The sequence below is a fragment of the Salmo trutta genome, chromosome 20 (genome assembly GCF_901001165.1).
Source record: "Salmo trutta chromosome 20, fSalTru1.1, whole genome shotgun sequence".
Taxonomy (NCBI): domain Eukaryota; kingdom Metazoa; phylum Chordata; class Actinopteri; order Salmoniformes; family Salmonidae; genus Salmo; species Salmo trutta.
In genome coordinates this window covers 15,641,084-15,661,642 of record NC_042976.1, presented here as the reverse complement: position 1 = coordinate 15,661,642, position 20,559 = coordinate 15,641,084, and the positions used below count along the sequence as shown (strand labels likewise).

General features: G+C 44.4%; 2 protein-coding genes and 2 non-coding genes across 22 annotated transcripts in view; all 4 read right to left on the bottom strand.

Moving 5' to 3' along the window:
* The window catches only part of LOC115155619 (CLIP-associating protein 1-B), a 138,202-nt gene extending 126,003 nt beyond the window's left edge, over positions 1-12,199 (bottom strand). For 7 of the 19 annotated variants that reach the window (XM_029702412.1, XM_029702409.1, XM_029702411.1 and 4 more), the window contains exons 1-2: positions 11,649-12,198; positions 8,164-8,886 (exon numbers count right to left, since the gene is read on the bottom strand). In XM_029702412.1, the coding sequence (XP_029558272.1) occupies positions 8,164-8,358 (195 nt within the window). In that variant the 5' untranslated portion in view covers positions 8,359-8,886; positions 11,649-12,198. Of the gene's footprint in view, positions 1-8,163; positions 8,887-11,648 lie in introns of all 19 variants that reach the window. The other 12 variants (XM_029702402.1, XM_029702403.1, XM_029702407.1 and 9 more) reach the window with 4 other exon arrangements.
* Positions 12,200-12,396: 197 nt separating this feature from the next.
* nifk (nucleolar protein interacting with the FHA domain of MKI67) lies at positions 12,397-16,084 on the bottom strand. The gene is made up of 6 exons (XM_029702401.1): positions 15,869-16,084; positions 15,424-15,552; positions 14,173-14,281; positions 13,800-14,011; positions 13,584-13,646; positions 12,397-13,170 (listed from the first exon to the last, which is right to left on the bottom strand). Exons 1-6 carry the CDS (start codon positions 15,986-15,988, stop codon positions 12,913-12,915), a joined length of 891 nt encoding a protein of 296 aa, XP_029558261.1. The 5' UTR covers positions 15,989-16,084; the 3' UTR covers positions 12,397-12,912.
* Positions 13,364-13,491, bottom strand: LOC115156392 (small nucleolar RNA ACA64). Its single transcript, XR_003868233.1, has one exon. It is a non-coding gene; the product is annotated as a small nucleolar RNA ACA64 (small nucleolar RNA).
* On the bottom strand, positions 15,139-15,266 carry LOC115156391 (small nucleolar RNA ACA64). Its single transcript, XR_003868232.1, has one exon. It is a non-coding gene; the product is annotated as a small nucleolar RNA ACA64 (small nucleolar RNA).
* Positions 16,085-20,559: the final 4,475 nt, after the last annotated feature.

Sequence of the window (20,559 nt, the reverse complement as noted above, 5' to 3'; positions counted from 1 at the left end):
CTGTACCAACATAGCACCCAGGTCCTAATTAGGGCTGTAATGGTAACCGTATTACCGCCACACCGGCAGTCACAAGTCATGACCGCAGTCAAATTCCATGTGATGGGTATAAGATAGCCCACCGGCTGATAAAGTGCCACAGCCCTAATGACCATCTTCCTAGCCGTGCCAGAAACAGCAGGCGAAGGGAAGAGCCTGGAGCGCTTAGCCTTAGTTTACCAGCTCAGAGGGCCTGAGCCCCGGGGCAAAGGCAGCTAAACACAGGGACTGCAAGGAGGGAAAAAAGGGCCGACAAAAGTCTGAGACCCACTTTAAACTATGTAGGCCAGGGAAAGTATGGTTTTGCCGAGATAGACATCTCAAAAGGTACCAGCATACAATAAGCTGCATATCACAACAATAAATCACCAGCTTCGTAAACAATGCAAGGAAATATCCACACAACAAGATGGGATAGAATAGAAGCACTGACGTATTGGACTGCCGATGTCCTCACAATTGGGCTAGATACTGTAAGTCATAGGCCTGTATGCCCCAGGAAGAATTCCAAATTATTAACAATCTTCAATTTTTACATGAATATCTTAGCTATTTTTTTATAAAACAATGAAGTTTATGTTAAGGTGTAATGTCAGTGTGAAAGCATTGCACGGTATTCAGGTAAAGTGATCCTTGTAGATGGAAGAAAGGACTCAGGTAAAACGTCCGCATTGCCATTCTGTTCAGTGGAGTTCTCCTGCTTGTCTCAGGCACATTACATAGGCCAGTTAATGCTCTATAAAACATGCTTAGTAAGGAGGAAAGAATTTGAACTGCTATCCCTATAAAGATCTGCTTTGGAACGGATATCTTATGGGTCAGCTCAGCCACATAATACAATCATGTTTTAATCAGGTTTGTCGATTCATGTCATTAAACTTCAAGGGATACTTTGGAATTTTAGCAATTTACTTTCCCAGAGTCAGATGAACTCATGGGTCCCATTTGTATGTCTCTGCGTCCAGTATGAGGGAAGTTAGAGGTAGTTTTGAGAGCCAATGCTAACTAGCGCTAGCGCAATGACTGGAAGTCTATGGCCTCTACTAGAATGCTAGCAGTTACCATATACTTGCGGTCATTGCGCTAACACAGTTAGCAATTGCGCTAACGCTAGTTAGCAACTTCCTTCAAACTGCATGCAGAGACATAAAAATGGTACCCATGAGTTCACTGCCAAGATTCTTAAGTATCCCTTTAACGAGGGAACCTATCGAAGATGCTTCCTCAAATCAGCATTAATGTCACTAACATTATGGTTCTCAGAGCACAATACATACTCATTAAAAGTCCAACTATCTGGAGCTTAAAGACAACAAGTGTGCCATCCCCCCAAAAAATGTTTTGCATTCGTATCTGAAAAGCGGGATTATGTTGTATACTTACTGAATAACATGGATGACCTTGAAAACTTCCTCTGACCTCTGAAAACCAACAGGTTTGAATGCCAACACAAGATCAATGCCATTAGTTTACTCTGTCTACCAACCCAACAACAGCCAGAGGAAAAATCCCCAAAAGGATATTGGACAGTCTGGCCCCACAGTAAAGCCTCCCTCTCCTCTCCACCTTGCTCTAGCTTTCCAATTCACATTCTTCATCTCTTGACAACACTATGCCCATTCACCACTCTCAATATATCTCCAGAGTGGCTTTGATATCTCCCTTCATGAATGATGCAAGAGTTAAAGTTCTCAGTCACTGCAACGGATTTCCGTCATATGGATTGAAACATTTCAATTGAAAAGGACTGGAATTTCAAAATGATCCTTTTTCCCCCAAAAGCATGATGGTCATAACATGTTTTAATCAAAGGGGAGATTAACTTGGCCATGCAGACAATCGATCTGAGATGGACATAAAGACGCACTATGCAGAAATCGCTCCGCCATTTCCTGGTTGCTAAAATTCTAATAGTTTGCCTAATTTCACTTTATGTGACAAAACAAGCAAGTATAATGAAGAGAATCATTGTACCATCGAAACCCCTTTGAAAAATATACTGCTCAAAAAAATAAAGGGAACACTTAAACAACACATCCTTGATGTGAATGAAAGAAATAATCTTATTAAATATTTTTTCTTTACATAGTTGAATGTGCTGACAACAAAAATCACGCAAAAATAATCAATGGAAATCCAATTTATCAACCCATGGAGGTCTGAATTTGGAGTCACACTCAAAATTAAAGTGGAAAACCACACTACAGGCTGATCCAACTTTGATGTAATGTCCTTAAAACAAATCAAAATGAGGCTCAGTAGTGTGTGTGGCCTCCACGTGCCTGTATGACCTCCCTACAATGCATGCTCCTGATGAGGTGGTGGATGGTCTCCTGAGGGATCTCCTCCCAGACCTGGACTAAAGCATCCGCCAACTCCTGGACAGTCTGTGGTGCAACGTGGCGTTGGTGGATGGAGCGAGACATGATGTCCCAGATGTGCTCAATTGGATTCAGGTCTGGGGAACGGGCGGGCCAGTCCATAGCATCAATGCCTTCCTCTTGCAGGAACTGCTGACACACTCCAGCCACATGAGGTCTAGCATTGTCTTGCATTAGGAGGAACCCAGGGCCAACCGCACCAGCATATGGTCTCGCAAGGGGTCTGAGGATCTCATCTCGGTACCTAATGGCAGTCAGGCTACCTCTGGCGAGCACATGGAGGACTGTGCGGCCCACCAAAGAAATGCCACCCCACACCATGACTGACCCACCGCCAAACCGTTCATGTTGGAGGATGTTGCAGGCAGCAGAACGTTCTCCACGGCGTCTCCAGACTCTGTCTCGTCTGTCACATGTGCTCAGTGTGAACCTGCTTTCATCTGTGAAGAGCGCAGGGCGCCAGTGGCGAATTTGCCAATCTTGGTGTTCTCTGGCAAATGCCAAACGTCCTGCACGGTTTTGGGCTGTAAGCACAACCCCCACCTGTGGACGTCGGGCCCTCATACCACCCTCATGGAGTCTGTTTCTGACCGTTTGAGCAGACACATGCACATTTGTGGCCTGCTGGAGGTCATTTTGCAGGGCTCTGGCAGTGCTCCTCCTGCTCCTCCTTGCACAAAGGCAGAGGTAGCGGCTCTGCTGCTGGGTTTTTGCCCTCCTACAGCTTCCTCCACGTCTCCTGATGTACTGGCCTGTCTCCTGGTAGCGCCTCCATGCTCTGCTGACAGACACAGCAAACCTTCTTGCCACAGCTCGCATTGATGTGCCATCCTGGATGAGCTGCACTACCTGAGCCACTTGTGTGGGTTGTAGACTCCGTTTCATGCTACCACTAGAGTGAAAGCACCGCCAGCATTCAAAAGTGACCAAAACATCAGCCAGGAGGCATAGGAACTGAGAAGTGGTCTGTGGTCACCACCTGCAGAACCACTCCTTTATTGGGGGTGTCTTGCTAATTGCCTAAAATTTCCACCTGTTGTCTATTCCATTTGCACAACAGCATGTGAAATTTATTGTCAATCAGTGTTGCTTCCTAAGTGGACAGTTTGATTTCACAGAAGTGTGATTGACTTGGAGTTACATTGTGTTGTTTAAGTGTTCCCTTTATTTTTTTGACCAGTGTATTTTCTATAATCATAAATATTGTGTTTTATGCTATTTGAAGCTGTTGTACAAAACCGAAAGTAAAAGAAGCAAAAACTAAACTTAAAAACCGGAAGCATAGAAATATTGCACATAGAACAGTTCTTCCGCTTCTTAGACTTGCTTTCAATGAGAATGACAGCTCTATAACTCACATTTCTATTTGAATTTTGTGGGGTCACCCAAAAAGTTACATATTGCAGCTTTACGTTTCAGTAATGGTATTTTTGTTGTTGTTGCATTAACCCTTGATGACATGTAAATAAAATAAAATAAAATTATATTGGCCACTTACACATATTTTGCAGATGTTATCGCGGGTGTAACGAAATGCTGGGTCCGGATGCTGGAGTGAGTGATCGTGCTGCACCTCGCTCCGCGGGTAATATTACATTTCATTACATTACATTACATTGGAACGATTTGATTAGTGTATTGTTAGCCAGCTACATAGTTGTATCTGCTGTCTTTGTATCAAGGATAAAGGTGTAGCTCTGAGGAACTAACAAGGTTAGCTAGCCAGCTGTATTCGTTCATTCGTGCCGTTTTCGAAACGGCGTCAACACCATAACACCACAGCCACTGCTAGCTAGCCAACTTTACCAATTAGCAGTACTGTAGAAACTATATACATTACAACGGAACGATTTGACTTGTGTAATGTTAGCTAGCTACATAGTTGTCTTTGTATCAAGATAAAGGCGTAGTACAGAGTAACTATCGAGGTTAGCTAGCCAGCTACATGTTCTACCATAGTCTACAACGCGCCCACTGCTAGCTAGCTATCCCTACCAGCTAGCTGTATCATTTTTAGTCAATAAGATTTTTGCAACGTAAGCTTAACTTTCTGAACATTCGAGATGTGTAGTCCACTTGTGTAGCTAGCAGGACTGACTTTGTGTTAGCTAGCCAACGTTTAATTACTTCTGCGTTATGAACTAGACACGGACACGAATGCTCCATTGGTAGCTTGTTGTTACCAAGTATTGGTGCTAACCGTGTGTTATAGGATGCTAGCATGCTAGTCAGCTAGTTAGCTACAGCGTCATAGGACACGGTGCACTAGGTGGGCTTTCACGGAAGAATACTGTACCAAGTTATCTAGCGGAATTAACTAAGTTTGAGCCTATTCCTGGAAACATTGAACCACTGTAGTTTACATCAATTTTGATTTCTAGTGGTAGCTAGAAAAGTTATATTTTAGCGTTTTAGTGTTTCAGTGAATTGTTAGTGAGGGAGGCCCTGCTCTCTCGCTTCCCCAGTTGTTTAGTTAATTTATCATGCCAATCTCCTTTGCATTAGCGTAGCCTCTCCTGTAGCCTATCAACTATGTGTCGGTCTATCCCTGTTCTCTCCTCTCTGCACAGGCCATACAAACGCTTCACATCGCGTGGCCGCTGCCACTCTAACCTGGTGGTCCCAGCGCACGACCCACGTGGAGTTCCAGGTCTCTGGCAGCCTCTGGAACTGCCGGTCTGCGGCCAACAAGGCAGAGTTCATCTCAGCCTATGCTACCCTCCAGTCCCTAGACTTCCTGGCGGTGACGGAAACATGGATTACCACAGAAAACACTGCTACTCCTACTGCTCTCTCCTCGTCTGACCACGTGTTCTCGCACACCCCGAGAGCATCTGGTCAGCTGGGGTGGTGGCACTGGAATCCTCATCTCTCCCAAGTGGACATTCTCCTCCTTTGAATTCCATGCTGTCACAATCACTAGCCCATTCAAGCTTAACATCCTTACCATTTATCGCCCTCCAGGTTCCCTTGGAGAGTTCATCAATGAGCTTGACGCCTTGATAAGTTCCTTTCCTGAGGATGGCTCACCCCTCACAGTTCTGGGTGACTTTGACCTCCCTACATCTACCTTTGACTCATTTCTCTCTGCCTCCTTCTTTCCACTCCTCTCCTCTTTTGACCTCACCCTCTCACCGTCGCCCCCTACTCACAAGGCAGGCAATACGCTTGACCTCATCTTCACTTGATGCTGTTCTTCTACTAATCTCACTGCAACTCCCCTCCAAGTCTCCGATCACTACCTTGTATCCTTTTCCCTCTCGCTCTCCTCCAACACTACTCACTCTGCCCCTACTCAGATGGTATTGCGCCGTCGCAACCTTCGCTCTCTCTCTCCTGCTACTCTCTCCTCTTCCATCCTATCATCTCTTCCCTCTGCTCAAGCCTTCTCCAACCAATCTCCTGATTCTGCCTCCTCAACCCTCCTCTCCTCCCTTTCTGCATCCTTTGACTCTCTATGTCCCCTATCCTCCCGACCGGCTTGGTCCTCCCCTCCTGCTCCGTGTCTTGACGACTCATTGCGAGCTCACAGAACAGGGCTCCAGGCAACCGAGCGGAAGTGGAGGAAAACTAGCCTCCCTGCGGACCTGGCATCTTTTCACTCCCTCCTCTCTACATTTTCCTCCTCTGTTTCTGCTGCTAAAGCCACTTTCTGCCACTCTAACTTCCAAGCATCTGCCTCTAACCCTAGGAAGCTCTTTGCCACCTTCTCCTCCCTTCTGAATCCTCCTCCCCCTCCCCCCTCCTCCCTCTCTGCTGATGACTTCGTCAACCATTTTGAAAAGAAGGTCGACGACATCCGATCCTCGTTTGTTAAGTCAAACGACACCGCTGGTCCTGTTCACATTGCCCTACCCTATGCTTTGACCTCTTTCTCCCCTCTCTCTCCAGATGAAATCTTGCGTCTTGTGACGGCCGGCCGCCCAACAACCTGCCCGCTTGACCCTATCCCCTCCTCTCTTCTCCAGACCATTTCCGGAGACCTTCTCCCTTACCTCACCTCGCTCATCAACTCCTCCTTGACCGCTGGCTACATCCCTTCCATCTTCAAGAGAGCGAGAGTTGCACCCATTCTCAAAAAACCTACACTCGATCCCTCCGATGTCAACAACTACAGACCAGTATCTTCTTTCTTTTCTCTCCAAAACTCTTGAACGTGCCGTCCTTGGCCAGCTCTCCTGCCATTTCTCTCAGAATGACCTTCTCGATCCAAATCAGTCAGGTTTCAAGGCTGGTCATTCAACTGAGACTGCTCTTCTCTGTGTCATGGAGGCTCTCCGCACTGCTAAAGCTAACTCTCTCTCCTCTGCTCTCATCCTTCTAGACCTATCTGCTGCCTTTGATACTGTGAACCATCAGATCCTCCTCTCCACACTCTCTGAGTTGGGTATCTCCGGCGCGGCTCACTCTTGGATTGCGTCCTACCTGACAGGTCGCTCCTACCAGGTGGCGTGGCGAGAATCCGTCTCCGCACCACGTGCTCTCACCACTGGTGTCCCCCAGGGCTCAGTTCTAGGCCCTCTCCTATTCTCGCAATACACCAAGTCACTTGGCTCTGTCATATCCTCACATTGTCTCTCCTATCATTGCTACGCAGACGACACACAATTAATCTTCTCCTTTCCCTCTTCTGATAACCAGGTGGCGAATCGCATCTCTGCATATCTGGCAGACATATCAGTGTGGATGACGGATCACCACCTCAAGCTGAACCTCGGCAAGACGGAGCTGCTCTTCCTCCCGGGGAAGGACTGCCCTTTCCATGATCTCACCATCACGGTGGACAACTCCATCGTGTCCTCCTCCCAGAGTGCTAAGAGCCTCGGCGTAACCCTGGACAACACCCTGTCGTTCTCCGCTAACATCAAGGCGGTGACCCGATCCTGTAGGTTCATGCTATACAACATTCGCAGAGTACGACCCTGCCTTACACAGGAAGCGGCGTAGGTCCTAATCCAGGCACTTGTCATCTCCCGTCTGGATTACTGCAACTCCCTGTTGGCGGGGCTCCCTACCTGTGCCATTAAACCCCTACAACTCATCCAGAACGCCGCAACCCGTCTGGTGTTCAACCTTCCCAAGTTCTCTCACGTCACCCCGCTCCTCCGCACACTCCACTGGCTTCCAGTTGAAGCTCGCATCTGCTACAAGACCATGGTGCTTGCCTACGGAGCTGTGAGGGGAACGGCACCTCCGTACCTTCAGGCTCTGATCAGGCCCTACACCCAAACAAGGGCACTGCGTTCATCCACCTCTGGCCTGCTGGCCCCCCTACCTCTGCGGAAGCACAGTTCCCGCTCAGCCCAGTCAAAACTGTTCACTGCTCTGGCACCCCAATGGTGGAACAAGCTCCCTCACGACGCCAGGACAGCGGAGTCAATCACCACCTTCCGTAGACACCTGAAACCCCACCGCTTTAAGGAATACCTGGGATAGGATATAGTAATCCTTCTAACCCCCCCCCCAAAAAAAAAATATAGATGTACTATTGTAAAGTGGTTGTTCCACTGGATATCATAAGGTGAATGCACCAATTTGTAAGTCGCTCTGGATAAGAGTGTCTGCCAAATGACGTAAATGTAAATGTTCCTAGCTCCAACAGTACAAAACAATACACACAAATCAAAAAAAGATAAATATTGAAATATTAGAACAAGTAGCTAACTACTCTCATGAAGCCCTTTATATATCTATGCCTCTCGGCTATCTAGCTGCTATCTGACTGCATATTCACCCCTCTTACCTTGAAGTTGGAACAGTTGACCCAGGTGGTAGCGATGCTGTCCACCATCCTGTCCAGACCTGTCTGGTCTTGCTCCAGATCCTGGGACCTGTCCTTATCCAGGATGTAATCTATGAGCTCCTGTCCCACCTGCACCTTCCTCCCCAGGTCTTTCTGCACCACCTGGGCCAGACAGTACTCCATATTGACCTCCATGGTCTCGGCCTCGTCTCTCCCTCTTCGGTCCCACCACTAGCTCCCACTGATCCAGGCAGTGGGAAGACCAAAAACAAATGGGTGTGACCCCCACCGGGCGTGTGTGCCCTGGAAAAAAAGGCAACACAAGAGCAGGCTCCACACACTGGATGGATGTAGCCTATTTATATCCCTTGGGCAGGCCGTGGGCTAGGCTGTGTGATGGGTGCGAAGAGCTAGCTAGAGGTCAGGCTGCGGGGATGGAGGGAGCCTGGGGAATGGCAGCTATGCACCATGTGTGTCTGGATGGCAGCTGGGGAGGGTTTTCTTCTCTTCTCTTCTCTCGCTCTCTCTCTCTCTCTCTTTTTTTTCTTCTTTGTGTTGAAGTGAGTCTGAGCCAAGCTGTTAGTACCAGGCTGGGCAGAGATGATGGTTGTGAGAGCAGCAGTGGGTAAGGCTCATGAAGTGACAGTAACTGGAGAAGGAGAGCAGGGAAGGTCTGGAAGGGAAGAGCTTCATAGCTTAGTGGTCCCTGGTTCCCGGGAAGGCCTGGGGTCAAGAATAGAAAAGGGGAGGCTGTTAACACAATCCCACCCTCCTGTCTTCAAATTGTAAACGCTACACAACCTGCCGCCATGGTAACATGGGTCAATGTAGAGTTCACTTGAGCCCCCAAGCCCTGTGTGTTACTGGGAAATTCCACAATAAAGGACACTGAGACTCAGATTTTTCCCTTTAAATGTATGCCAAACAAAAAAACAATCATTTCAAAGTTAAACAAACCCTACAACTCTATGCAAGGACTACTTTCAACAATTTATACAGAAAATGTTACAAAAACACATTTACTCGAACAACTGTGCAGATGTGACCACCTTTGCGACCACGTTTTCCAAAACCTCTTAAATATCTGCTCCGAATTAAAATTCAAAGATGTCTGCAGAAAGGATGGGGTGTCTGCTATGGCACCTTGAGTTTTTACATTTGAATTTTGTTTTTTTGAACTGCAGTAAGTGAAGTGGATTTACATCCGGTAACGGAATTGTACTGATCTGTACTATACAGAAATGCATAATTATGGATATGAATGTCCTTCTCTTCATGGTGATGTATCCTGAATAGGTACACAGAAGGTAGAATTATGCAATATCCTTGTTTTGCATATTTGTGTATTATTCTACACACTCGCTATTACTCTAAAGAGCTCCGCCCCCAAATAAGACCAGGTCCGCACCAGACCAAATCTGAACTAACCATAGACGTCTATGTTTCCCAAGTTTGTACATCACAGTAGAGTTCAGTACAGTGAAGTAGATATGTTCAGTACAGTACATTTCTGCACTATAGTGTTCGCTACTCTGCTGTGCTGTACTGAACTACACTTTTCTTTACTGTTCTCTACTGTACTGTACAAACTTGTGAAACATAGACATCTATGAGTGGTTCAGATTTGGTCTGGCCAAGGCGGTCCGACCAAATTTCAACTAGTTTTCCACGTCCATGGACATCCGGTGCTCAGTAGGTAAGAATACTTAAATGGAAAGAGGGTAGGTGGTAGGTGTCATTAAGAACTGGGAGAGGTAACATTAAGTGGAGAGAGAGAAGAAAGAGAGCGAGAGTGGCAGAGAAAGAGAGAGGGAGAGTGAGGGGTTTTCCAGACTGTGAAAACAGTCTTGCTTTGACCACCAGATGACAGAAAGAAAAGTTCTGAGCTCAACATAACAGTATGCCAGTGGAAGGGAGGACAGTACCAGGTAACCCAACTGTGGTTTGTGACTACTATGATTTCCCATTGTAGCCAATTCAACTGCAGTAATTCCGTTACCAATCTTTTTTTTTCTAACAGAAATACAATGCACAAGTCAATGTTTCTTAAACTGACTGAAGGCAAATATTATATTTTTTTTTACTATGGAGAAGTGTTGATATTAGTTGACAGGGTCTTTACTTCAACTTACTGTGTGGTGATGTATTTCTAATACCTTTTAAGACTTTTTCTGATAGATGTTGTTTAAAACCTCTTTTCTATCTGTTTGACTAAAACTCAAAAGGCACTCGCACATCTGAGCTATGTTTTTTTGCAGGTGCACGGTAACAGTTGAATAAGATGAGAAAAAAGAAGAAAGCCGCACACTGCTCTAGATAACATCACTGCTCTTGATTAAGCTTTACGTATATGACTTTAGGATGGAAAATGTACTATATATACCTTTATTAAAATACTCAGCTTTCATTTGACACCCAATTTGACATAGGTCCTTTTGCAGTAGGGCATTTCCACGTAATGTTGACACATCATATCAAATCGGCTTTGTTTGTGTATGATGTGACCTGCCAGCAAGAAATGCATAATTCTCCTAAGAAGTATGTCGAATTTGTCTGTGTCTGGGCAATACAACTGTAGTCAGAGTTCGGTCAGACATGCCAAACTGCTAAAGGGACAAAGATTTGCACTGTCAGAAAGTATGACATTACCCACAAACTAAGAACCATGAAGTAGGCAATCTTATATGAAATATCTGTTAAATGTATGGGTGATATACCCTGGTCCAAAGTCTCTGTGGTTTTGCTAACTCCTCTGGTCGTTATTATGCCATGGGAGTCTTGGGACCATGCTATATCAACTCATTTCATGTAAACAACGGATTGTATTATCATGGTTCTCAGTTTGTGGGGACTGTCTGATTGCATGAATGGACAGAGCACTCACAGCGGATTATTTAAACAAAGACTGTCAGACCCACAACCTAAGAAGTCATACAAAACAAGCAAGACTTGTCACGCACCATTATTTTGTTATTTACACTGAAAACACAGAGAAAGCAGAAACGTTTAGCTGCCTACAATAAATAGACAATTATGACAAGCATCCGTGTGCTTGAATTATTGTACAAGTAGCCTTGTACAGTTTACTGTAGCTAACGTTAGCTAGCTTTAGTATCTGCTTGTGGCTGACAGCTAGCCAACAGCAGCAGTCGTATGTGCTTGCCAGTTATTGCTTAGTCAAGCGCTGTCTGGTTAAAATAAACCACTAATTCCTATAAGAGACTGACAGTGAAATGGAAACACGTTCAAAACAACTGCATATTTTGGCAACGATTGTAGCAACTACAGATCTGAGTCAAGCGTTACAGTAGATACCCTATAACGTTTTTTTAACTAGCGCTAGCCCTTTTTCATTGATTAGCTAACGTTAAATGTAAGACCACACATAGCTAGCTTGCTGTTAGCTAACGTTACTTCACACAACGTGATCATCTATTCTGACTGAAAGCATGCATGCATTTGAAAAGGTTTGTCTTATTACTTACCATGCCACGCTCAGAAAGATCAATACAAATTTCTGAAGTCTTTGTAAATATTGTCGGGTTATGACTATTGCGCAGCATCGAGGCACCTCAGTCTCCACCCGGAATACCGTTTGCTGGACAATAATGGTATTGACGTGCGAACGCATCAAACTGGGGATGCGCTTGGAAATGAGTGAATGCACATTTATGTTGTTCACTACTTCTCTCATAGATAAATATATTTCCTTCAGCGGATTAAATTGCCCTTGATGTAGCTAATAGTTGCGTGAATGCAGCGTTTCTAAATTTGAAGAGTGCTACAGCAACTCAGTAGCTTATGTGAAGGGAGGCGCAATGGTGCAAGTGCCACCCAAGCGACTCATGTCCTGTTGCTCTGAACCTGTTAAGCTAGTAACGCCTTGATCACACCAATGGTGAGCAGGCGCAAAATAGTCCACAACATCTGGATGTGTGCCACAAAAGTTCAGTCACCTTCTGCTACCAGTCAAACCGTCTACACGTAGATTGACGCATACGTCAGATAAATCCAATATCGGCACTACAGAACGCACTGCAACTGCCTCAAGACAGACGCAGCGTTCCATTGGAAATGAATGCATTCTGCTGTACCGAAATGTAATCACCCTGTCGGTGTGACCGAGGCATAAGCCACTAGTCTTCAGCGACATCTTCTGGCGTAAACAGATATTTTCACATAGAATAGACGGCTGTCGTGGCATTAACAATGATGTGATATCCAAACCCAAAGTTAAGCTTTTATATTTATTACAGATAATGACCATTTATTTTGACAAACCAAAATACCAAAGCACATTGACAAATAAACGTAATCAAGCATTACTGCAGATGGATAAGACCCGCATGAGTCCATGTCACCACACGGACTAAAAATAATGATAACTCACTATTTTTAGTCTGTATGGCTCCAGTCAAATGCAACACCACCCAACTACTGAGAATGGTTATTTTCTCATAGTTTGTTAAATTTACAAATTAGGTGTGCCTCATTTACGAGCCACCAAAGGCATGACAAGTAAATATGCTGCTTTGTCATTTCACCTTATGGTATAGCTGTGGGGCTTTAGGAGGTGCTATACAGGTTCATAGGTTAACACTCAACTGCCAACAGTCATTGGCTCTTTAGCCATTCTCCTCTGGGAAATTATATAGAGGACCAACCACCCACCACGTACAAATGTCTCTGCTTTACATGCAAGGCAATTATAACAAGTTATTGTCCTTCAACGTCAGTGTTGGCGTTCGTTCAATCAGCGCCTCCTTTCTTGACAATGGGTTCCACATCACCCTCCGAAGGCTCTTCTCCCCCTTCTAGGAAGGAGGACTCCTCAGTCTCCTCCTCTGAGGAGCACACGTCATCTGACTCTGCTCTTTCACGTTTGCCTCTGGACTTTTTGGGGGCTGGTGTATTCTTGATGATGATTTCACCGTCGCTGTCGTCTTCGTTGATCTTCATGGACCTCCTCCTCTCCAGGACTGAGGGGGTGCACACTGGGGTGACATCCTGAGGGGAAACAGATATCAACACAGAGGATGTTATACCCAGGTCATTTCAGAGCTATGGGTCTCTATGAGGTCACCCTCTCCATTGATTTATCTCTATGGGTGGGAACATGTTCACTGTGCATAATAAGTCAATGAGTGGGTATTATTCTTACTGAGTGCGAGAATCATTTACTTGTTAGATATTGTGAGGTGATTGTGGGCACATGGGTTTAATCACCTTGCTATACAGAGCAGGCAATAAGCTTAACATACCACAATACTGTTGGCACAGTTATCTCACCCCAGACAACTGGTACACCTGAGATAAGTTTCAGAATGTGCCAAAAAGCATAGCTATATACAACAAAAAAGCATTCTGTAGTTCAAAGTAGTCATTCAAAAACGTGTTATTTTCTGATTAATTGTCCTTACCTCACTACACGTGGACGCATTCACAGTGTCATCTAACTTTTTCTTCTGTGGCACTTGGGAAGCCTTCAAGAGTTTACAATAGATTAGGATACAAGTCAATAATGCAGGTTCAAATCCAATACATTCAAATTGTTAAAATGTGAACGTATTGAATTGTAACTGTAATTTCACACAAAGAAACATCTATTGAACCAATGAGTCACATGTAAAACTTACAAATCCTGGGAAGTCATAGTCGATTCCCTTCTCTGCCAGCCTCTTGCGGAGCTTGGACTCTTTGCGCAGTAGCCTCCCAGTCATCTCCGTGACCTCCTCTGGTGTGTGTCTCCTGTTATAGCGAGCCACAGCAGGCTGGCTGGGCTTTTTAAACGCTCTCTGTGATCCCACAAACAGCTTCTCATGCACCTTCTCAGCGGGGACCAGGTGACCTGTGGAACAGAATACAACTTTATTAGTGCATCTGTCTTCTCTCCTCCCACAAAATACACAAACAAGACATCAAGAGCAAGGGGCAAACGTTAGACCTGAACGTATGACTCTGGGTTTAAATTAGGAGCGAAAAGGCAACTTATATCTTCAGATAACTTACATTTGATCAATCTCTCGCCCATCAGGTAGTTGTTCATGGTCTCAGCAACGATCTTGGCAACATCGTCGCAGTCGAACTCCACAAATGCATAGCCTTTGCTCCCACCTGTCTGAGAGGAGAAGGGTCAAATGTTTTTCACTGGATCCCCCCTCAATCTAGCTCTCGAAACCCCCTCCTATCCATGTGGTTTTCTGCGATTCGATAAAGCCACCATTGGCTGCGTGTGAACGACATTTCCGAAGCTGTGTTTAAACTTCTAGAAATGACAATCATTGCTTGCGGTTTTCAAAACATGTGACCCTCATGTAACCTGCCCAGGGACTGCGGTTGAACATTAGCAGGCTGGCTAAAACCGGCACTTTTACTGAAACGTTGATTAATGTGCACTGTCCCTGTAAAAATAAAATAAACTCAAACTCATCTTTCATATCAGCGAGAAAAAAAGTTTAATAAAAAAAAAATATATGCTTACTGTAGCAGTTTTGCACTGCTAGATCCATATGCTGTGTCCGCCTCCAGTTGACAAACTACACGTCCTCCCCAGTCATGCACAGGGGTTCGGCACACGCTAGATAGCCAATGAACACTGGTGGCCGCCTGTCTTCCGTAAACAACACGGCGACATGGTTGTGTGGGAAAACTAACACTTAACTGCTGTTTTTAGACAATTATTTCTGGGTGATATGAAAGGTGTTCTTTATGTTTCTAAAAACCGTACCACAACAAATGCGTTTTAAAGTTAAGAACGCACATCAGGGCTCTCTGGCCATAAGATACTATCGTCAGTAGGCGCTAAAGGTAGTTAGCATCTATGAGCAGGTTACCCTCAACCTGATCTCCATCATATCATATATTATTTAGGTTTTACCATAAAACATCACTTCTATCCATGTTCACTTGCAATTACTGATATATAGCTATGTATGAGTGGCATGGATCTTTTCCATGAGAGGTTGTACAGTAAGTTAGTGTGGGCACATGGGTTTAATCACACTGCTATACAGAGCAGGCAATAAGCTTAACGTACCACAATACTGTAGGCACTGTTATCTCACCCCAGGCAACGGGTACACCTGAGGTAATTTTCAGACTGTGCCAGAGCGGCCACTTGTAGCAGTCTGGCTAATCAAGTGATATGCATGTGAAAGTATGTTTGTCAAAATAGAAAATACATGTTTGACTTGACAAGTAAGTAGGCTGGCAATATCCACCATCTTATTCATAAGAGCACTGATCAGAGATCGACGATACCTTTTTACTCCTGGCCAGTCGTAACCTGACGACTTTTCCAAACTGTTCAAAGTAGGATTTGAGCTGAGGTTCGAACAAGCCAGTGGGAAGGTGACCAACATAAATCACTCCTGGACTTATTTGGTGTCCCTGTAGAAAAATGAATAAAATGTGTAAAGCATAATCCAAAATGTACTAAGAACATCAATACTCTGTCCAAGTTTGATAGCTAAAGTTAGCTAGCAAGTTCATCAAAAAAACAAGTTAGCAAGTTAATGTGACTAGCAGCACATCCCTTGATGAAACAATCTAAGAAAACAAATGGTTGGATGAACTAACAAATCCACTTATTGAAATAAACGAGGATTATACTTTAATTGTAGCAGTCTAGCTAGATTGCAAGTTCCACATGTGGATTGTAGCTTTCAGGCCACTGGCAGTGTCGCGTGCGTTTGGGAAAACTAACCTTGTTGGGTCGCTTCTTCACCGCCTGGACTTTCTTCTTGAATTCAGCCTCCTCTTTAGGGTTCAAAGCAAGTAAAGCTTTAGTCGGCTTAGTGGCCGCCGGTGCCTTTGTTTCTGTCATGACACTTATTTTAAGTAAAACTATTCGCGAGAGAGAAAACACGACGTTCCGATCCCAAAATGACCACGTTTTCTTCTCTTCCGCCCAGTAACCCACGTGACTACACTCAACGACGAGTTAGTTGAGTCAACTACAGTTGTCCTTATTTCTAAACAGCGTCACCTATGGGCCGGAGGGATAGCAAGGCTTCTCTTAATTGGACCCACAACACATTAATTCTTATTTTATTATGATACCGCAGTGGTGTAAAGTACTTAAGTAGAAATACTTTAAAGTACTATTTAAGTAGTTTTTTGGATACCTGTACTTTACTATTTATATTTTTGACAACTTTTACTTCTACTTCACTACATTCCTAAAGAAAATATTGTACTTTTTACTCCATACATTTTCCTTGACACCCAAAAATACTTGTTACATTTTGAATGCTTAGCAGGACACGAAAATAGTCAAATTTAAGCACTTATCAACCGAACATACCTGGTCATGCCTACTGCCTCTGTTCTGGCGGACTCACTAAACCGACATGCTTTGTTTGTAAATTATGTCTGAGTGTTGGAGTGTGCCCCTGGCTATCTGTAAATTAAAAAAGAAAAAAAGAAAATGGTGCCATCTGGTTTGCTTAATATAATGAATTTGAAATAATTTATACTTTCACTTTTGATATTTAAGTATTTTTTAAACCAAATACTTTTAGACTTTACTCAAGTAGTCATTTTCTATAAAGGTATCTTTACTTTAACTCGAGTATGACTTTTTATGACTTTTTCCACCACTGGATAACAGCTGTTGTCATAAGAAAATAGGAAGGAACCATACACCGATGTACTTTGAATAAAAGTTATATCATATGCAGTCTAATGTTATTAAAAATCACAATTGTCATGGACAATTTCTGTTGCATCAAAGAGAGGGTATGGAGAGTAGAAGGAGTAGCATGTGGTAGAACAGAGAGAGAGGGGGCAGAGGGCTCAGAGGGAGGAGGAGGAGGAGGTAAAAGAGAGAGAGAGAGAGAGAGAGAGAGAGAGAGAGAGAGAGAGAGAGAGAGGGAAGGGGAGGTGGAGTGGCCCTCTACCAAATTGAAGTTGTCACACTGAATTCCGAACATCATTGAACATCTTGGAAATGTAGTATAAGCCATATTTTGTTGTTTGGAACATAATTTTGTTTTTGATCATATCCAGTGTGTTTTCTTTTTAAATGCAACATCAAAATGCATTACGTTTACAGCCTAGTTTAAACTATAGACAATGTAGATTGCAATTTACACCAGGTATTACAATAACTCTGATATGAGAAACCTCTCAAAATCTCAGAAATAAAAAGTACAGAGAGAAAGGTTAAAAGCACAGAGATCTTCCAATTAATTTTCTTTCAAAGCTTCTGCCTACTGCCTAGATTTGAGTGCTGACAAATCTCTTTGGAGCTCACAAACAACATAGGATTAATCTAAAATGTAATTGATTGGGTTTGAAATTGATATCTCTTGAGTCTTTTTTCCGTTCTAATTTTCCCCTCTTATTTTCTTCTCCCTGTTCTTCCTTGGGAATAAGTTTTCACCGTCTATTTAAACACAGTGTGAGTGATAGCTTTAGATAGCCCCTTTACGGAACTGCCCCTGGCAAGAATATTGCCTCTTATGTGTGTATGAAAATCATTGCCAAAAGTTTGGCCAAGATGCTGAGCACATCAAAGGCTTGTGGTGTTTTGTTCACCTGCTGTGAAGAGAGCTCTGGGCAGTGTGTGTGTGTCTGATTGTGTGTTTGATTGCAAAACCCAACTCTGACAAACTAGTATTGATTGAAGTTTGTTACTTCCCAGATCTGTTCCGCTCGGCAGCTGAGGCGGGACCCCATGACATTCTGAAGCTGTACAACCCTATGGGCAACATCATCAACATCTCCCCGTGCCTAGAGCCCAACAGTCCTAACTCCTGCTATAAGCTAGAGGTGGTGGCTGCTGACTGCAACAGTGAGATGTTAGGTATTCTGTGCTATCGCACCAGAGCGATTGGGCTGACAGTGCCAGACTTGCATTGTTATTGTGTTCTAACTCTTGTTTGTTTCATAAGGGCCTGTACTGTATACTGTGTATATTGACTTTGGTATTTTAGTCAATTGTGTACCTCATGTTGCAGGTGTGGAGCTTGCTGTGGCACTAGGATTTGACCTCTCCTCCATGGAGAAAAGGTAAAGAACATATACAGTACCAGTCAAAAGTTTGGACACACCTACTCATTCAAGGGTTTTTCTTTATTTTTAGTGAAGAGTGAAGGAAAAGCAGCCAACAAGTGCTCAGCATATGTGGGAATTCCTTCAAGACCATTGGAAAAGCATTCCAGGTGAAGCTGGTTGAGAGAATGCCAAGAGTGTGCAAAGCTGTCATCAAGGCAAAGGGTGGCTACGTTGAAGAATCTCAAATATAAAATATATTTTGATTTAACACTTATTTGGTTACTACATGATTCCGTATGTGTTATTTCATAGTTTTGATGTCTTCACTATTATTCTAAAATGTAGAAAAAAAGTATACTGCTCAAAAAAATAAAGGAAACACTTAAACAACACAATGTAACTCCAAGTCAATCACACTTCTGTGAAATCAAACTGTCCACTTAGGAAGAAACACTGATTGACAATCAATTTCACATGCTGCTGTGCAAATGGAATAGACAACAGGTTGAAATTATAGGCAATTAGCAAGACATCCCCCAATAAAGGAGTGGTTCTGCAGGTGGGGACCACAGACCACTTCTCAGTTCCTATGCTTCCTGGCTGATGTTTTGGTCACTTTTGAATGCTGGCGGTGCTTTCACTCTAGTGGTAGCATGAGACGGAGTCTACAACCCACACAAGTGGCTCAGGTAGTGCAGCTCATTCAGGATGGGACATCAATGCGAGCTGTGGCAAGAAGGTTTGCTGTGTCTGTCAGCGTAGTGTCCAGAGCATGGAGGCGCTACCAGGAGACAGGCCAGTACATCAGGAGATGTGGAGGAGGCCGTAGGAGGGCAACAACCCAGCAGCAGGACCGCTACCGCCTTTGTGCAAGGAGGAGCACTGCCAGAGCCCTGCAAAATGACCTCCAGCAGGCCACAAATGTGCATGTGTCTGCTCAAACGGTCAGAAACAGACTCCATAAGGATGGTATGAGGGCCCGATGTCCACAGGTGGGGGTTGTGCTTACAGTCCAACACCGTGCAGGACGTTTGGCATTTGCCAGAGAACACCAATTCGCCACTGGTGCCCTGTGCTCTTCACAGATGAAAGCAGGTTCACACTGAGCACATGTGACAGACGTGACAGAGTCTGGAGACGCCGTGGAGAACATTCTGCTGTCTGCAACATCTTCCAGCATGACCGGTTTGGCGGTGGGTCAGTCATGGTGTGGGGTGGCATTTCTTTGGGGGGCCGCACAGCCCTCCATGTGCTCGCCAGAGGTAGCCTGACTGCCATTAGGTACCGAGATGAGATCCTCAGACCCCTTGCGAGACCATATGCTGGTGCGGTTGGCCCTGGGTTCCTCCTAATGCAAGACAATGCTAGACCTAATGTGGCTGGAGTGTGTCAGCAGTTCCTGCAAGAGGAAGGCATTGATGCTATGGACTGGCCCGCTTGTTCTCCAGACCTGAATCCAATTGAGCACATCTGGGACATCATGTCTCGCTCCATCCACCAACGCCACATTGCACCACAGACTGTCCAGGAGTTGGCGGATGCTTTAGTCCAGGTCTGGGAGGAGATCCCTGAGGAGACCATCCGCCACCTCATCAGGAGCATGCCCAGGCATTGTAGGGAGGTCATACAGGCACGTGGAGGCCACACACACTACTGAGCCTCATTTTGACTTGTTTTAAGGACATTACATCAAAGTTGGATCATCCTGTAGTGTGGTTTTCCACTTTAATTTTGAGTGTGATTCCAAATCCAGACCTCCATGGCTTGATAAATTGGATTTCCATTGATTATTTTTGTGTGATTTTGTTGTCAGCACAGTCAACTATGTAAAGAAAAAAGTATTTAATAAGATGATTTATTTCATTCAGATCTAGGATGTGTTGTTTAAGTGTTCCCTTTATTTTTTTGAGCAGTGTATTTCAAGGCCTACCTTCAAACTCAAAAACAGTCAAACCAGTCCTTTATCGACATCACCTGAAAGGCTGCTCCGCAAGGAAGAAGCCACTGCTCCAAAACTGCCATAAAAAAAGCCACACTACGGTTTGCTACTGCACATGGGGACAAATATTGTACTTTTTGGAGAAATGTCCTCTGGTCTGATGAAACGAAAATAGAATTCTTTGGCCATAATTACCATCATTATGATTGGAGGAAAAAGGGGGAGGCTTGCAAGCCGAAGAACACTATCCCAACCATGAAGCACGGGGGTGGCAGCATCATGTTATGGGGGTGCTTTGCTGCAGAAGGGACTGGTGCACTTGACAAAATAGATGGCATCATGAGGAAGTCAAATTATGTGGATATATTGAAGCAACATCTCAAGACATCAATCAAGAAGTTAAAGCTTGGTCACAAATCGATCTTCCAAATGGACGATGACCCCAAGCATACTTCCAA